Raw genomic sequence first — 17876 nt, forward strand, 5'->3', positions numbered from 1 at the left:
TATAGTTATAACCAGAAGACACCAATCCAAACCCAAGAAAAAAGCCACTTTGGCAAACATGAGGTACGAAAGGTCATGGTTCCTCCATCAACCCATAGACACCATGGCACAGTGAGGACGCAGTTGTATCTTTAATGCCTAGCTGCAAGTCCAGCATCAGATACAAGAGCCCAAGCCAACTCTGGAGGCACAACTTGGGCTTTCCTTCAGTCCTGCCAGGTCTGAAGCATATTCGTACTGCTGCAGTTCCATTGTATAAAATACAAAGCAAGAACATGCAATCAGACAGTGAGCGCTCACTACTATGGGGTTTTACCTGAAATCAATGTTAAGTCGTGCTGTGCCTCCAGTCCCATCTCAGAAGTCATTAAAAATAATTTAAAAAAACCAACCAACCAAAAAAAAAACAAACATGAAAAGAGCTCAGCAGTTACTGAGCAGGATTTATCACGTCCTCTTGAAGCACAGGCTGAGAGGCTTTGGTGAATCGAGGCCAAGGGGACGGCCGGGGATGGCTTGGTGCTGCCCCCGAGTGCTGTGCCTGGGCGGTGGGAGAAGGTGTCCCCGCGGCGGGGTCTCTGCCGGGTGGGGCGGGCTGTGGGGTGCGGGAACCTGGTGATCCACGGAAGGCCACCGCCTAGCCCTTCGGCGGCGGTCCCTGCGGGAGGGCTCGGTGCTGCCACGGCTGTGCCTGTGACCGCCCGCGCGTTCCGCTCCCGGCGCATCCCGCTCCCGCGCACGCCGCTCCCACGCGCATTCCCGCGCATACGCTGCCCCGACACCTTTTCCTCCCACACCGTCCCCTCGCCCACCCACCACTCCGGCACCGCCCGTCCCCGGGGCTGGATCCCTCCGGCGGCCGCCCCCGCTCCCCCGCGGAGCCGCGCTCGGGCGCCACCGCCTCCCCCCCCGCCGCCGCCGCCATGGCGGAGCGGAGCCGCGGCGCTCGGCGGCGGCTGCTGCTGCTGCTGCTGCTCCTGGCCGGCTCCGCCGCCAGCCCGGCCGAGGAGGGAGGCGGGCGGCGGGAGGCGGGCGGCGGGGAGCACGGCGAGGACGCGGCGCGGCACCACGACTCCTCGTACGGCACCTTCGCCAGCGAGTTCTACGACCTGCGCTACCTCTCCGAGGAGGGTGCGGCGGCGGCCGGGGCGGGCGGCGGGGCCGGGCGGGGCGCGGCGGGCGGCGGGGGCAGCGCGGCCGGGGCAGGGAGGGAGCACCGCGCCGGCCGGGCGGCGGTGGCGGCGGGCGGGCGGGCGGGCGAGAGGGCGGGCAGCGGCGGCGTTGTTCAGCACGAAGGCCAGCGCCCGCCGCCATCTTTCGCCGCCCGGGCGGCCTCCAGCCAGCGCTGCCGCCCGCGGCCGGGGCCGGGGCAGCCCCGGGTGTCCCGCTGGACGGCCGCGCTCTCCGCAGGGCCGGCGCCTCGCTCCCCGCAGCGGCAGCCCCGGGCCCAGGCATCCCTCTGGGGCGGGGACGGGGTCCGTCCCCTTCCCGCAGAGCGGGGCCGGCCGGCGGTGTCTCGCCTTCCTCTCGTGCAAAGCTTTGCGGGCTGGTAGCGTGAAGAGGAATCCCGGGGTTTGTTGGCTTCGAAAGGACGTGCGATGCCCTAAAGTGTCAAGAAACAGAGTGGTCGTGGATTCTGGGATGTCTTTTTGAATTTATAAATGGCGGAGTGTTAAAACTCCAATTTTGTGTCTAGGATGCATTGAAACCCGTGTGTTCAATGGATTTGAAAATAACGAAGGAGTGACAAAATTGCATGTCCTGTGACCTGTCTGTCAGTGATACTCTGCTACAGACTGCTCTGAAATTCTGCAAACTTAATGCATTTATGCTGGGTAATTTACCCAGGCACCTGATACAGTTAATGGAGCTGTGATTTGCAGCTTACAGCACACTTTCCACTGGCATTATCAGAAATCTAGGGAAGCAAATCAGGGCTCCCAAATGCCCAAAGTTGTGTAGGTCAAACGTTTGTGTACTGATGCTGTAACTAACTGCAGTGTTCATTCCCTACTCAATGAATCACTTTTTCTATTCAGTGAAGCACTTTCAGAGGACTTTCTAGTTTCACAGTTAGCACTTCATTTTTCAGCTGGCTAAGTAAAAGAACATCCTATTAAAAATATGTGTGCTTATGCAACAGACACCAACGTCTACAAGCAAAGACAGAATAAGTCTGTTCACAAACGTTCTCACTTCCTCTTTGGTATATTATTGTGCAGCAGAAAGGGAATTGCTTGGAATCATAACTCTCATTGTCCAGCTCTTTTGGGTCTGCCTTCACAAGTGATTGCAGGCCATAAGTGCAGGCAATTCCCTGTCTTGATACTCTCTTGCTTTTTACTGCAATGTGTGTTTTATTTTACTTCTTAGTGGAAGACATATTATAAGGTCCTTTCCTTATTATAAGGTATCCATTCCTACAGCACTGCGTCTGGTGTCCTGCCTGCATTTATACTTCATGCTGTTATTTGTGGCTAAGGAATCACATTTAGTTCCCTAACGGATTTCCTGAGGGGACAAAGAGTGCACAAAGAGATAGCTGAGTGGAGATCTCAAATTGTTAGTTGATTGCACTTGTCCATGGTCCTGCTGCCTTACATTAACTTTTAGCCTTTGGCATTCTTCTCCCTACTTGACGAAGGTAGGAAAGTTTTGTTTTCAGTTATTTGTGTTGCTTTGGTACCTGGATCCAGGACATCTGAGCAATGGATTGTGTCTGTGACAAAGTAGTCCGTCATCTGAACAGCACAGTTATCAGCAAAGTAAATGCTATTGGAACACTTTCTCTTTAGTATTACTGCTTTTTATTCCTTGTATTTTATTAAGTAATGATTTATTTTGATTATACAGGTTACCCTTTCCCTACTGCTCCTCCCGTGGATCCATTTGCAAAAATCAGAGTGGACGACTGTGGAAAAACCAAGGGATGCTTCAGGTCAGTCTGAGATAAGAGTGCAGATAACTTGATGTTTAAAAATGCTGACTGATGATATTGGAGACTTTGGTTAATGTTCCGTAGTCATTTTAAGAAATGTTTATTATTTAAGAACATATTTTGTAGTAGGAACTATATTATTTGAGGACACTAGGATATATGTCTTAGTTGTGGACCTACAGTTCTTTCACAATTCATATTTTCATGGAGCACTTACAAAACCAGAGGAAGTAAGGTTGACAGAGTAATACTGTGTGTAACTGTTTGCCATACTGTTTAAATACTATACATTCTTATACTAAAAGAGCAGTAATTGCAAACTCTTAATTAATGGTACCCTATGTATAGCAGATTATATAATGTGTTTTACCATCATTATACTAGAATGCATTCTTTTATTTTTTTCTTGCAGAAATGTAATTAAGTTCCATAGCAGCAAATTTCAAGGAAAAATTATGTATATTTTCAATTCCATGTAGGTATGGTAAACCTGGATGCAATGCGGAGACTTGTGACTACTTTCTAAGTTACCGTAGAATAGGAGCTGATGTTGAATTTGAGTTGAGTGCTGATACTGATGGCTGGGTGGCAGTGGGATTTTCCTCAGACAAGAAAATGGTAAGACGTGCAGTTCTTCATGTTGACAGTGTGCACACTTTTACATGCTAGAAGTGTATTTATATGTATTTATATATATTTATATGTTTAGTTGGTCAGAAACAGAGCATATAAGGAAAAACTGACTTGCTGAAAACAAGTAGCCCCCCGGGAGCAGAAGCCAGGCCTACTGCCTCACAGAAAACTGCTTCGTCTTTGTTAACATCTCCTTTCCCTTCTTTTCTGAGAACTACAACAGTATTTCAGTTCAGCTCTGAATGGCTGAATGTTATTAGCTTTTTGTCTTTTTGTTAGAAAAGCCCTCAGGCATAAGCCAATTCAAATGGAAATGTCCTGCCAAGCTTTATGTCAGTGTAACTTGGACAAAAGACACATCATAAACTAAATAGGAAATAATTTTATTCTTCTGTAAATCAGCTGACTTTGAGCGATGTAAATATATCTTTCACTGTTTAACTTCGGAAATTTTTTTGTTTCTTTCATACCTGTGTGTTGTTTCAGGGAAGCTACAAATGTGTGACAAAGATGACTCCTGCTAATTTAAACATATATACTCTAGAAAACAATCTTGTTAAAATTTATTCTCTCTCTTCCAGATTTTATTAGGTTTGATTTTATGATTATTTCTGTACTTACTTTTTCATTCTAAAGCTTCACTTTTCGTTGAGTTTCAATGAGCAAAATAGAAGCATGTACTGTATGAACTTTAAAAAACCTGAGCAATGGGTAACTTATGCAAAGATGTTTTATCTGTAATCCTTGGTAAAATGTTTAGGATTAAAATGCAGTTCACAATGCAGGTGTTCATGTACAGAAACATTTATGGGTATATAGAACAATACTGACCCCATGTCCTAAACCACAAATTAAAGGAAAGGACTGTTTCTTGTAATGTTGAAAATAGTAGTCTGAAAAAATACAGGATTTAGATGTCCTGGGCTAGGACCCACAAATATGAATGGGAAGACTTGCACTGACTTAACAGCATTTTTATCAGACTCGACATGAGAAATACAAAGAAAGTGTGAGGGCAGAGGCTTTTCACTCATTACTATACATGTTTTAATATGATGCTGTAAATAAACACAATGAAGATAAAAGCTTTTTATGTCATAAGGAACAGTTCACATCACAAGAAAGAGTTTGTGGTTTTGATGTTGTAAAGAAGAGTTTTACAGCTAAATTTTGGGAAGAGTTTAGGTGGATGGCAATGCAAGCTCTCAACAGGATTTCCAGAACAGCTCAGCACCTTTAAATGTTTGTCCCCAAGCTATCAGAGATTGTGTTACCAGTTTGTAACTCTGATGTATCTGCAGTAGATCCCAGGGTCCCACTGCCTTCATGTCATCAGACACTTGGAAAACACGTGTTGCCTTTTGACCCAGGCATACCAAGCAGCATGTTAAGTCAGCTTCTGGTAAGAAGAATTAAGTAAATAGAAAAATTTTTGCTTCCAAATTTGCTGCATACATCATCTAATGCCCATCAGTCAGCTGGACTAAACCAGCTAGCGTCTCTCTTTCTCTCTTGTTCCCCTGCTGACTTCATCCTTTTTCATAACTTCCAGGATATTTTGGTGTCCTAGGATGCACAGGCTTTGATGGTAAAATGGCTCTGAGTCAAAACAGCTTTGCTGTGAGAAATGGGCTGTGCTTTGGAGGCCCTAATCAAAATGGTGTGGCCTGGATAGCTACAGAAGTTTAGTGGAAAAAAACCCCTATTTTGTGTCCTCAATAGATTTTTTTAAAGTCCTGTGACCTATTTCTTTGTCTCAAATAACATTATGCTTTTCCACTTGCAGGCTTTTATGCCTTGGAAGGATTCTGTAATGTCATTCTGTTAACTGAGATTCAGAGTGCTTTTTTCTTTCCTTTTTAGTTTTTTTCTTCTGTGTGAAAACAGATTTATTCTTCTTCTTTGTACTTAAGAATGAGGAATTTTCCTCAGATGTATGAAAATTAAGCTTTGAAAATAAGTTATGGAAAGCAATGATAGTCTCAAGACAGAGGCCAAAAAGGTTGCCTGCAGGAGCAGCAAGGTGTGGAAAATGTTCAAGCGTGTGTTTTACCTAGTTGTCCCCTTTTTCCCTTGAATTTTGGCATGTCTTTTACAATGAACGTAGCAATATTCCCAGAGTGCTGAAATGCACTCTTTTTCTCTCCTTCTGCAATGACAAAGAGCTGAGGGATGATCACAGTAGCAAGCACCATGTCTATCATCGGTATGGCATATCAGAAAGATGAGTATGGGAGGAGTAGGGCTTGTATTTAGTATGGCATTGATGGCTATACAGTGGTGTTCAGTAAAATGCCACTCATCCAGCTTGGACAGTGTTTCTGATGATTCTTGATGCTAGGGCTTCTATGAGACAGTACTCCTGAAGTTAATGCTCATCCCTGAGTGATATGGTGCTCTACTACTTTGTCAGTGACCTTGAGTAACGCTCCTAGCAACTGCTTTAGTATGTCTACGAATAACCTCTACAAATAATTGTCTCACACTTCCTTCTGTCTGTTGGTTCTTTGCTTGAGAAGAACCAACTTTGGTGGCTGTTTAAGCTAAGTGAAGAAGCACATATTGATTACTTTTTTTCTTGTGTCTTATGGTATACTGTATTTTGTTATTACATGCTGAACGTTTTTAATTTTCTTTTAAGAGATAAAAGAGATACGAGAAGTGATGTTCCCTTAAGTGAACATGAGAAGAGATTAGAAAAGACTTACTGTAATTTTTGCTATTATTTTCCCATAATTAGTAGATTCATCTCCTCTATCCTACTAAATCATATTGGTTTCCTATCCATGATTTGGTGCAGTGGATTTTGTACACAGAAGGGATTCAAGACTGCTGGTTTTTATGAAGCAGAATCCCAGAACTTCACAAATAACCAAAGAAAACAGCCTTCCACAGATCAATTAATTATGTGAAGTCAGGGTGATATCATGTCTTACAAATATGTTATATATGTAAGGTAAAAGAAAGATCTTTCTCTTAGAAAGATCCAAAAGAGATAGTAAGGGTAAGTAAATATTACTATCCATTTATGTGCTTTTCAATTGGATTCAAGACACCTTGTTAGGGAAATAAATATTTGTGTATATATAATTTAGAAAGAAGAAAGGAAAGTCCTATGTCTTGATTAGTTTTGAGTAACTAAAATTATATACATAAATGAAGAAATGCTTTATGACACTTCTGGTTTCCATCTTCCCATTTGTTTGTACCTTGTAGGGAGGAGATGATGTCATGGCTTGTGTCCATGATGATAACGGAAGAGTCCGAATACAGCACTTCTATAATGTCGGTCAGTGGGCTAAAGAAATCCAGAGAAATCCTGCTAGAGATGAAGAAGGGGTTTTTGAAAACAATCGTGTAACATGTCGATTCAAGCGTCCTGTATATGTTCCCCGAGAGGAAACCATCGTAGATCTGCACTTGAGTTGGTACTATCTGTTTGCTTGGGGTCCAGCAATCCAAGGTAAGTTGATTTCTGTGTTACAAACAGAACTGATGTGCCAAAACTGATAAATGTCTTTCAATTACATTATTCTTACTAGACTCCCTCCTCCTTTTTTCTTTTTTTTTTTTTTTTCAAATGAACTAAAATTCTGGCAGCATAAAGCTTAAAAATAGATAAAAAGGAAGACAAGAGTCCAACACATGTCGTGCTTTCTTGGCTATATAGTTATTATCCTCCCTCCCCAAAGCTAAATATAAAAGAACTTCATAGCTAGAAGTTCTCAATTCCTTTGAAGGATGTTTGTTGTTTACTTGCATTTCATTTGTTTTATTTAGAATTTTAATTTCAGAAAGCAGAGAAATGGTACTACTCCCTGACAGTGTAATATTACATGCTCCTGTAGTTTTGAAAATTACCTGGCTGTCTACCTGTATCTTTAGTAGAGTTATGGAAAAGAATGCATCTGACATTATTTCTTTCTGCCCTTACCTCTTAAAGGTTCTATAACTCGTCATGATATAGACTCACCACCTGTATCAGAACGTGTTGTCAGTATTTACAAATATGAAGATATTTTCATGCCATCAGCTGCCTATCAGACCTTCTCTTCTCCATTCTGCTTGCTCCTCATTGTTGCACTGACCTTCTATTTATTGATGGGAACCCCATGACCAATGGAAAATAGCAAGAATCTGTTGGTGGAAGTTTCTCAGGATGGACGGCTATATGGATGGATGATGCATTTTTCTATTGGAATTTATATCACACCACCATCCTCACCTAGCTGCTTTTGAACATAGTTAGCTTCTCAGAAGAATGAAATAACCATCTCTTTTGAGTGGCAGAGTGGTGACAAATCATTTAAGAATAATCAGCAAACACATAGGAGAATATTTTCAGTGTTGTGATTACTTGCTTAAAGAAAATGACACTTTTGTAAAATCAGTGTGTATGTGGGAGGGGTGCCTGTATGTGTGTTTAGGTGAATTTAGTGATGAACATCTTATCAAATAACAAAATTGCCTTCCAAATTGCTTCAAAAAAGCAAATTTAGGAAAACATTGTAATGCTGTTTGGTACTTCTGGAGCAGAGAGCACAACTCCAAGTGCAGTTTTGAATTTTGTGATCTGGATAGCAACACAGAAATATAAAAGCTGCTCTCAGTAGTGGACAGTTCTCCCAATTTTTTTTTTGTTTGTTTTATATTTATCAAAGATTACTTGCTGTGGTACTTTCTAAAACTAAACTTAAATGTTCAAGCATTAGCACGATTTTTTTTTCAATGAGAAAGGGGTGATGAACATCTTTATTGTGTTTCAACAGCCTTTTTGAAAGAAATGGCTACTTCTTTTAAGAGTGAGATATAAAGTAATTTAAACAAGGGGAAGGGAAAATACAGCAATATAAATTCTCCATGCATAGGAAAACCAGGTGTAAAACATGCAGAATATAGAAGTTCCCAACAAGCCATAGGTTGTCCTCCCAATAGACTAGATCAATTTTACTCTTTTTATGAAAAAACAGTAATTTTGCTGACATGTAAATACATTTTTAAGTAGTTGTGCAGTAATATGAAGTAATCTGGTTTTCTATGTTGTATGCCTCTATATCCTGTTCATGTTAAAGGTGACTATGGTCAACTGGTGTTAACTTACAAAGGAATAGAAATATAATGGAGATTATTTCTAAGGAAAGACAGGGGTTAATAAGAAGAGCAATATCTTTAGTTCATCAAACCATGGCTAAAATATAGTTAAAATATAGTGGAAAAAGATGAGCTAAAGAGAAAATACAATAGATTTTTTTATCGTCAATAAATATTCCAAGATGAATGTTAAATATTACACAAATGGAAAGTGCCAAAATGCATTTATAATCCACAGAACTTTGGAGAATTTCTGTTCTTCACATAATAGGAGGTGATGACACATGTCTACATGCAGCAGTCAAATGTGCTCAGAAAAGGTTAAGCATTCACTTTCCAACTCACATTAAAATTCTATATAAATAGAATTAAAATCTAAATAGTGCCAAAGTTTTATCTAATGGGGTACACTTGAGGACTCTGTTACACAGCATCTGGTAAAGTATGTGATGAAACTCCTTTCTATTCTTATTACTGCATAGAGTATAAAATGATTAATTAGCTTTGCTGGGTTTGCAGCATTCTTCACAGGCTGATGTTTGTAAACTTATTTTTTAGGCTCAGAATTCTTCAAACCTATGCTTAAGGTATGTGAATTAGATTGAAAATTAATTTATCTTCATGACAAACACTTTATCCCTGTTTCAAAAGAAAGATCAGTTAGTATTTTATATTTTCATTAATGTCTTTACGGATTTGTTCACTTAAAATTACTGGACTAGATTCAGGAGAGGGGAGAAAATTCAGAATGGAGTAAACTTTAAAAGTGCATGTACTTTAGTGTAAATTACTTCTCTCAGGTTGGTTAACTTGCTCATCATCTGATGAAGTATACAGTGGAGACCAGCTAATGAGGAAGGACTGCTTTGGTCCACAACAGCTGTATAATTTAGCCTTAAGGTTGGGTGGAGCAGATAAGCCAAAGCCTGGAGAATGAGCTTTACATTCAGCAACCAGGTGAAGTGAAGAAATCATTAGGGAAAGTTCTTTCTCCATGGTGCTGATTTGTAGGCAGGGGAGATACTGCAGTTCTTTCTCAGAGCCTGAGGGTTGCTTTAGTCTATGGCCTTATATTTACTACTTTAGTTTCAGCCATTTACCTGATTACCCACTAAAGGGCTAATTTATTAATTTAAAGGTACTGAAGTAGGATAGAAACCTATTTTGGCTTCTCTTTTCTGTCATTGTATTTATCTCTTTTTGAAGTATTAGCAGAAATGTGCTCTTCTATAAAAACTTTCACCCAAGCTTAAAAGTACTTAATTAGCCTAATAAAGTATTTCTAATCAAAAGGGAGGAAATAAAAGGCCACAGCAAGCAGCAAAACAATCTGTTATTTGGCATTTCAGCTGATGGTTCAGTTTGGCCCTGAGTTTGTCCGAGAGTTGCCCTTCAGAGCAGGAAAATCAGGAATATGAAATTCAGGTTTACAAAGAAGGCGTGAATGTTTAGAACTTACTAGTTGGGATGAAATCTGAGAAGAAAAAGGGCATAAGAGAAATGAAAAGTCTTTAGGTCAGTGACATTTGAGTGGGCATAGTAACTTGTCATGGAAGGTATTTTGGTTTTTTGAGGGGTTTTTGTATTTTTTGCTTTGTCTTTTTTCTTTTTAATTTTGAAAAGCAGGATTGATTCCTGTTAACCAAAGCGATGGTCTTCAAAGAAATTTTTAAGTGATCATGGCATTTCAGGTAGGTTTTTTTAATTTTTTTTCTAATTAATGGGTACCAACACAAAACGGGAAGAAAAGGCCTGCTTTGGAAAAGGAGGCAAATGTTTCCTTCTCCAAATAATTTTTACTTTCTTTAGTGTGACTACTAGTAAACAACTGTTAAAGAATACATTTCTAAAGTGCTTTGAGAATTACTTGCACAGTGACCTAATACAGAGGCATCGAGTTTAGAAATGGCATGTTTACAGTATGGTGTCCTTTTGAAATTTAACTATGATTAATAATTAGAAAGATAGGACTGGTAAAGACCATATGGCATTAATTAATGTCCTTGAATATGTTCTTTCCATGCAGAACAAAATTCAGTTGTGACCATTGCATGCTACGTTAACCATATTATCGCCCTCTTCTCTCTCTGTCCATCTTATATAGAATGTTTTATACTCAAAGTTTCTAGATTATTTGGAAGAGAAATCAATGACAGTGCCTATTGCCAAAGGACCTTGTTTTTTGACTGCAGTATCTGACTGGTCCCCTGTTATAAGTTATAAGCTAGGCCTGAAATTACTTTAGTAAAAAGTAGGATAGAAGAGAGAAAAATGAGTGGAGTGGACAGACTTTCAGAAAGTAATTTTTTTCTTTGCTGGAGTTAAATGTATATGTATATTTTTTGGCATAGGTGAATTGCTAGTTGATTTTTCCCCCCTCAAAATAAAGAAAAAGCCTACCTGATTTGATGATGTTATTGGATACAGGGTAATGCTATCTTCAAAATTCTGGTAATTTAAGGGAAATACTCTGGTTTTGAAAGATAACAACATATTGATGACAAATGTTTGAAATCCCTCTGTGGCATTCTTGTCCTTTTTGATTGGTTTTGCAATACTTGGATAGCAGCAAAATAAAGACTTGTGGCCTCCCTAACCTGAGGAAATGCCCAGATTGGGTTAAATGTTTTCAAAGCTGTGTTGGGCACTGGCTTTCCCAGTCTTCAGCGCAGGGATTAAAGCGTGGTGTACATCAGCAGTATTGAAACTCACTTAGGGCACCATATCCTGGGTCTGAACCAAAAAGAAGAGCCTTCATATACTAAATATCTACTACAAAATGAAAATAACAAACAGCATGACCCATCCTGCACCAAATCTCTTAAATATGCATATCTTCTTGTTGACAAGAAGCTGAACATGATCTGGCAATCCAGAAAGCCGACTGTATCCTGGGCTGCATCATAAGAAATGTGAGCAGCAGGTCAAAGGACGTGGTTTTGCCCCTCTACTCTGCTCTCATGATACTCCACCTGGAGTACTGCATCCAGCTCTGGGGCCCCCAACACAAGAAGGATGTGGACCTGTTGGAATGAGTCTAGAGGAGGGCCACTAAGGTGATGTGAGGACTGGAACACCTCTCCAATGAAGATGGGCTGAGAGAGTTGGGGCTGTTCAACCTGGAGACGAGAAGACTCTGGGGACACCTTAGAGCAGCCTTCCAGGCTGTAAAGAGAAGTTAGTAGATAAAGGAGGACTGGCACACATCTGTCTTCATGATTTTCCAGGTCACAATTATACATCTGTGTCATTGATGATACTCAGTTATTTGTAAGTAAATGACTGCTATAAGTTTAAGGGAAGATGCAGGTCTCCCTGTTTTGTTTGGTCTTCTCCTACTTTCTCATGCCTCCAATGCATCAGACATTTACAAAGAAGAAAATTATTCTTGTTTTAGAGAACAGATCCTCTGTCTGCTCTTTCAGGGCTTTTTTGGATCCAATGGAAGTTTGCACCCTGTGATACTCCAGAGGCAAAATTCAAGTTTATATGCAAATTGCAAAACTTTTATTAGCATTTAAATTGCATTTTATGATTCTGTGGTTTCATTGGTTTGCAACACTGCTGTGCAGCAGATGTACTTGCTCCCCACACTGTTTTTAACAACTCCAAATAGTTTCCCCAAGAAAAGTAATTGGTAAGAACTTTAGAAGAAGGAAATGTGTATTTCAGAGAATTACAAAAGGTCTAATATCACTTTTTTCAGAGGTAACTATTGTGAGTGTATTTTATACAAAGTATGACTTTGTGTTGAGCCTTAGATCTATATAGAATCAGAAACACATTTAAATATTACTGTGTTTCAGTGCTTCGTGGAGCTGTGGATGTGCATAACTTACATGAATTGACATGATCCGTTTCAACCCTGACTCCACAGCTTGTAATGAAACTGCCAAAGCAGTTTGCTTGAATGCTGCACAGGCAGTGGTGACATCACATAGTTTGGAACAGAAGAGTGGAGAGACTGGGAGCAAGGGCGAATGACAAGGAAGGGCTAATGGTTTTGGCATACTTTCTATTTTTGTATGAGTTTACATGTGGCAGAGTCTGTCTGGAACTCTTTATCACAAGCAAATATTACTTTATGTGATGAGAAGGAACAGAGTCTGACTTCAGTGAGTATTTAGCTTCTATGCGGGCCCAAGCTGTGTAAGGGCTGATGTGGGCATCAGGTCAGACTATATCACAAGATGTCTACTCCCACCAACCTCCAAGGTAAGAGCTAGAGGCTTGATTCTGCCTTCAGAGATGTAAAAACCTGTCAAGACCCCATAGGCAGTCGTGGCAGTCGGCTGCAGTGGGGAGTACCTGCTCAGTTTGTAAAATGGCCAGTGAGCAGGTACTCCGTGCTTGCCGCAGTGTAAATATGAAAAGATGGGGGCTCTAAATATTTTCTTAACAGCTTTCACTGTACATTATCTAGTTCCTCTAATTAAAATTTCATTATTAGTATTTCTGTAGCAGTGTGTTAGGATAGCTCTTCATCAACCTGCCCAGGACAGATATGGATCTAACTGGAAGGTTTTAAAAAAAATCTCAATTTCCTATGAACATTTTTGTTCATATCTAGTTATTTCTATGCAATTTTTATGTCAAGGTACAGAGTAAGATATAGGTAAGCCTTGCTTTTCTAAAGCTCTCTTATTAGTATGAAATAATCACTTTGGTACCTTCCCTTTTTTTTTTTTTTGTTTTCACAGTGGGTTTGGTAAAATTATGTTTGCTTGAACCTGGTTATTTAACTTGTCTAATTTGGGCTCAGATAGTGAGGCAAAAGCAGTGTAATTTTGAAATGTCGAGGAGGATGTGTACAGCTTGTGGAGTTGATAGGTGTGAAAATGCAGACTTAAAAGATATGACTTGCTTTGAAAATCTGTGTTATGACTTAGCAATAGCAATGAATCTGCTGTAAGAAAAGGGGCAGATTTATTTTTTTCCTTGGATAGCTAAGTAATTTGAATTGCACTCATAGACTCATTCTATATCTCAAGTTGGAAGGGACCCATAAGAATCTTAGAGTCCAACTCCTTGCTCTTCACAGGGTTGCCTAAAACTAAATCATATGTTTAAGAGCATCATCTAGATGTTCCTTGAACTCTGACAGGCTTGGTGCCCATTCAGTCACCAGACATCCTCTCAAAGAAGAGGTTTTTCCTAATGTCCCGTCTGAACTTCCTCTGACAACAGTTTCATAGGCATCCACAACTGTTGCTTTCACCCTCTTTCTGTGTTTCTTATCAGTGGAAATGTTCTTTCAAACCAGTGTGAGGTTGGAATACGTGCAGGACTTCACAGCCCCTATCTTAGATCAGTTGCTGCTCCATATAGGCTCATCCTGATCTGCAATTAGAGGCTATTTAGGAATGTCCTTACAAGGTGAACTTTTATGTGTCATTCTTAAGAAATTTTCTGTAAAGGTGTTGTGCTCTTTATAGACTGGGACATACAGAATTACCAGTACTTTTCTGAGCTGTTTCTAAATTGTACTTACTTAAATTCATATTTACATTTTTAAAGAAGTAATTGGATTTTTCAGAAGTGCTGAGCAGCTGCAAATCTTTTATGGCTCCAATGCTTACTCAGGGCAGTGAACATTTTATGGTAACTAGTGACTGCAATGTGTTGCCTAATTTAGTTTCACATCGCTCTCTTAGTTTTTACATAATTCAGTTCAATTTCATAAGATGGTGTTGGTAGGAGACTAAATAATTCACTTAGGTTGTGTGCCAAGGAATAAAAATATTCCTGCTGATTTTTCATAACGGTGATGTGCAAGGTTTAGATTAATGAAAAATATTTTTCACAGAATTAATATTTAGGCAATGTGATTTTGCTGAAGGTATTTGTGTGTGTGTGCGTGTGTGTGTGTAAAGTCTGAAAATTATACAAGAAAGTCTAAAAACAAAAGGCTAGATTCTGCTCTGGAGACAAGACGAAACACAGAATCCTACATGTTCCCTGACTCCTAGTTGATTTTGGAGAGGCAGAATGATCCAGAAAAATATTTATAAACCTGATATGTTACTTGTGTGGGTATTATGTTTGCAGTTCTTATATACTAACCTTCCTTCACTTTCTTCAATACAAAAATTAGCCTTACATTGGTCTTATTACAGTATTATTTTCACTTTTTTTTCCAAACAAGATGAAACAAGGATGTTCAGTAAGTCATGAGAATATTGTCATACGGAATATTAGTATAATAGGAAAGGAAGTACATATGCCATAGTTAAACCTAAGAGGAAAAATTCTTGTTATTTAACTACAGAATATGATATCTGCTTCTGAAATACTTGACTGCTTATATATAAAGCAATGATTTCTTTTTCAATTTTTCACAGTTGGTGACATGAAACAAGGGATAAACATTGAAATAGAAAAAACTACCACAATGGATTTTTTTTTAAAGCTAGAAGTATCATTCACAGCTTGACACAGAGAGTCAAAGATGAAATTCCAAAACTATTAACTCATTAGAAAAGTGAAATGGTGGGACCCTGACATTTGTGTGTGATGTTCCCAGCCTTTATTTAGGCAGAGATATTTTATTAGCATATTTGAAGTATCATGAGTTCTGTGTAGGTTAAAACAGATGCCTGGTATGCCTTGGTATTTCTGATTTATATATCCTGAGGTCTGATTTGCTTTAACCTCTCTGCAAGTAAGCAGGCTGTCGTAATTGTGTGAACTCTTGCCACTTGTTTTGTATTACATGAAGTGTAATGATTGAACCTGAAATGCTATTTCTACCTTTTGACTTTGTTCAGCATTCTCAAGACCAGTAGAAAGATAAAACGTACAAATAAGCAACTTGTAATTGTAGTCTTAAGTGGTGTTCTGCACTCTGTGCTAGGCACCATTCCGTGTGCCAATAACCGCCACCCGTGTGAAGTCGGTGAGCATTTGGTTGGGTAGGAGCGCAGAATGGAGGTTTTGTAGTTCAGAAGAAATTGCCAAACTTCTTTGTATTTATGCTCTAGTCTTTTCAGAAAAAATAACACTGGATGAATACGTAATGAAATTACTGTGATCTACGGGACTACTTTACAATCAGTGCATGCCCTAAAGTATTGCTTTGTAACATCTGTTTTATACTAAATGTTGGTGTTCAAGTGAGCCTTGTTAGCTGTTTGACAGTGACAGACAAAAATATTTATAAAACTGTTATAATAAATGCCTTTTTAGTCTAAGAAAATGTGTGGTATGACATTTATAAAAGGAGGGGGGAAAAGTCTCTGAGGTTAAAGAAGTCTCTGCTGCTGCCCTGTGTTAACAATTCCTTCCTGTGCCATGGGCTTGAATTTATTAGCCTGAGTAATTCCATTTAAGTCAGTGAGGCTTGTCACAGTAGCAAATAACAGATGTGAGAAGACTACTTTTTTTTTCCACCATGAGAATCACAGTGAAGCTGTAAATAAATGTAATCATCTGTACTTTAACAAAGTATTAACTTACTGTAAGTATATAGAATGTAGAGTTTCCTGTGGTGACCTCTATGCTGTGTTTTTGTAACCTTTTTGATACAAATATGATCAAGTTGCAATATTACAAATTTGGGTGTTCTTTATCTGCTGTCCTCACTGCCCTATTCCTTGGCCAGACAGAGTAGGTCCTGAAGCAGTCAGAACAGGTTTTTGCAGACCAAGAAGAAAATTAAATTATATTAGAGGTTAGCAACAGAGAGGAGGAAGTCCCATCATACTCAGCAAGCAAAAGCAGCTGTAGAAGTCTCTCAAACAGGGATGCTTCGATTTCTGAGATCTCTCAGGTTTGAACAGGTATTTTAACTCCTTTCTGGTGGGCTGAGAAGACAAGTTGGCTCAGGGCAACAAGAAATATATTGCTTTTACACTGTGTGGTCTGTTTGTTGTGTTTGTAGTATTGCTACCCTGTAGTTGCAGGGTGCAAGAAAGGATGGATCTCGTGAGTGTCACCTACTTGTGCACTGTCCAAGCAATCATGATCAATAGAGGTCTTAAATATACCCAGTAGAGGGTCTTAAATTATGTTCTGTTTATCTTGTGGCATGTAACCATTGATGGATCAGTAAGGCATTTTGTCACAAACCCCATGAATCCAAAACATTCTTCTGTTATTCAGATCTCTGTATATCCAGCTCTTGTTCCGTGCACACAGCTATCACATGGGCTAACCCGAAAGATAGTGCTCTGGGTCCACAGGTCTTACTTGTGCTATTTGCATGCTTTTTCCACTGATTAAACATTTTTGTGTACGTGCAGTTGACTGCTATGCCTTACAACCATGCATTTCATTCCCCTCTTATACTGACCAAGATTCACAGACATAAAGATACGAAGTTATCTTAATCATTAACTTTAACATTAAGATTTTTTTTCTTTTGTTCTGCTACTATCGAAACTGTAGTAGTTTATACTATTTTTCATTGATCTGAAGATGGTATAAGGTTGTCATTAAACTGAGGTGAATTAATGAAGTGAGATTAACCTCAACTGAGGTAAACATTTCACAAATGTTCAGTAACGCAGGTTAAAACAAAATCTCTCAAGCAGGATAAAGTTGTTTTCTAAACACGCAGGCCAGTGCTGACACCTTGTGGCTTCATTTCTGAGTTATTTCATAGCTTCACGTGATCATTTTGGATGTAAATAGTGATTAACTTGCTGTTGCCACCATTGTCTATCTCCTCTGCTTCATGGCCACCTCGGCACCCAGTATTTTGGTATTGTGTGTAAGACAGCTTGTGGTCTGTGTTGACTGAACATCAAGTGAATAAAGAGCTAGGGGTGTCTGTAGTCTCTTGAAGGGGACTCAAAAGGCTTCACTGCACAAAATCATGGCTGCTAGTGCAGAAGCAGACAGAAGTTACGAGTTTATCTCTTACTAATACCTCATTTTATACTTCCCTCCACATAGGAGAGCGCCAAAGACTGTCAATACTTACCACATGTGTACTTTAAGGTGCATACATCTTTTCTGCACTGGCGCAAAAGCATTCCTTTGCTGCCCTCTTCACCTCTGAAGAATCACTAATAGCAAAAATACAACTGAAGAGACTGTTGGAGAATTTCTGGTAGTATAGGAGCCTGAGGTGTGCTACTTATCTACGACCATAAAAATGCCTAAACCACAATGTATCAGTGCAATTTATACCTAAATGGGCATCTAATCTAAAATCTCTTACTGTTTCAAATCTTAGACAAAACCCAGCTGTTAAGGCTGCAGTTGCTGTTTG

General features: G+C 39.7%; 1 protein-coding gene across 1 annotated transcript; it reads left to right on the plus strand.

Moving 5' to 3' along the window:
- The first annotated feature begins 859 nt into the window (after window positions 1-859).
- Window positions 860-15857, plus strand: FRRS1L (ferric chelate reductase 1 like). Its single transcript, XM_051812653.1, has 5 exons — window positions 860-1131; window positions 2854-2938; window positions 3418-3556; window positions 6788-7034; window positions 7515-15857. The coding sequence occupies exons 1-5, from the start codon at window positions 924-926 to the stop codon at window positions 7685-7687; spliced, it is 852 nt and encodes a 283-aa protein (XP_051668613.1). The 5' UTR covers window positions 860-923; the 3' UTR covers window positions 7688-15857.
- The last annotated feature ends 2019 nt before the right edge of the window (window positions 15858-17876 follow it).

The sequence above is a fragment of the Manacus candei genome, unplaced genomic scaffold (assembly GCF_025592945.1).
Source record: "Manacus candei isolate 608988 ecotype Guabito, Panama unplaced genomic scaffold, ASM2559294v1 h1tg000088l, whole genome shotgun sequence".
Classification (NCBI taxonomy): domain Eukaryota; kingdom Metazoa; phylum Chordata; class Aves; order Passeriformes; family Pipridae; genus Manacus; species Manacus candei.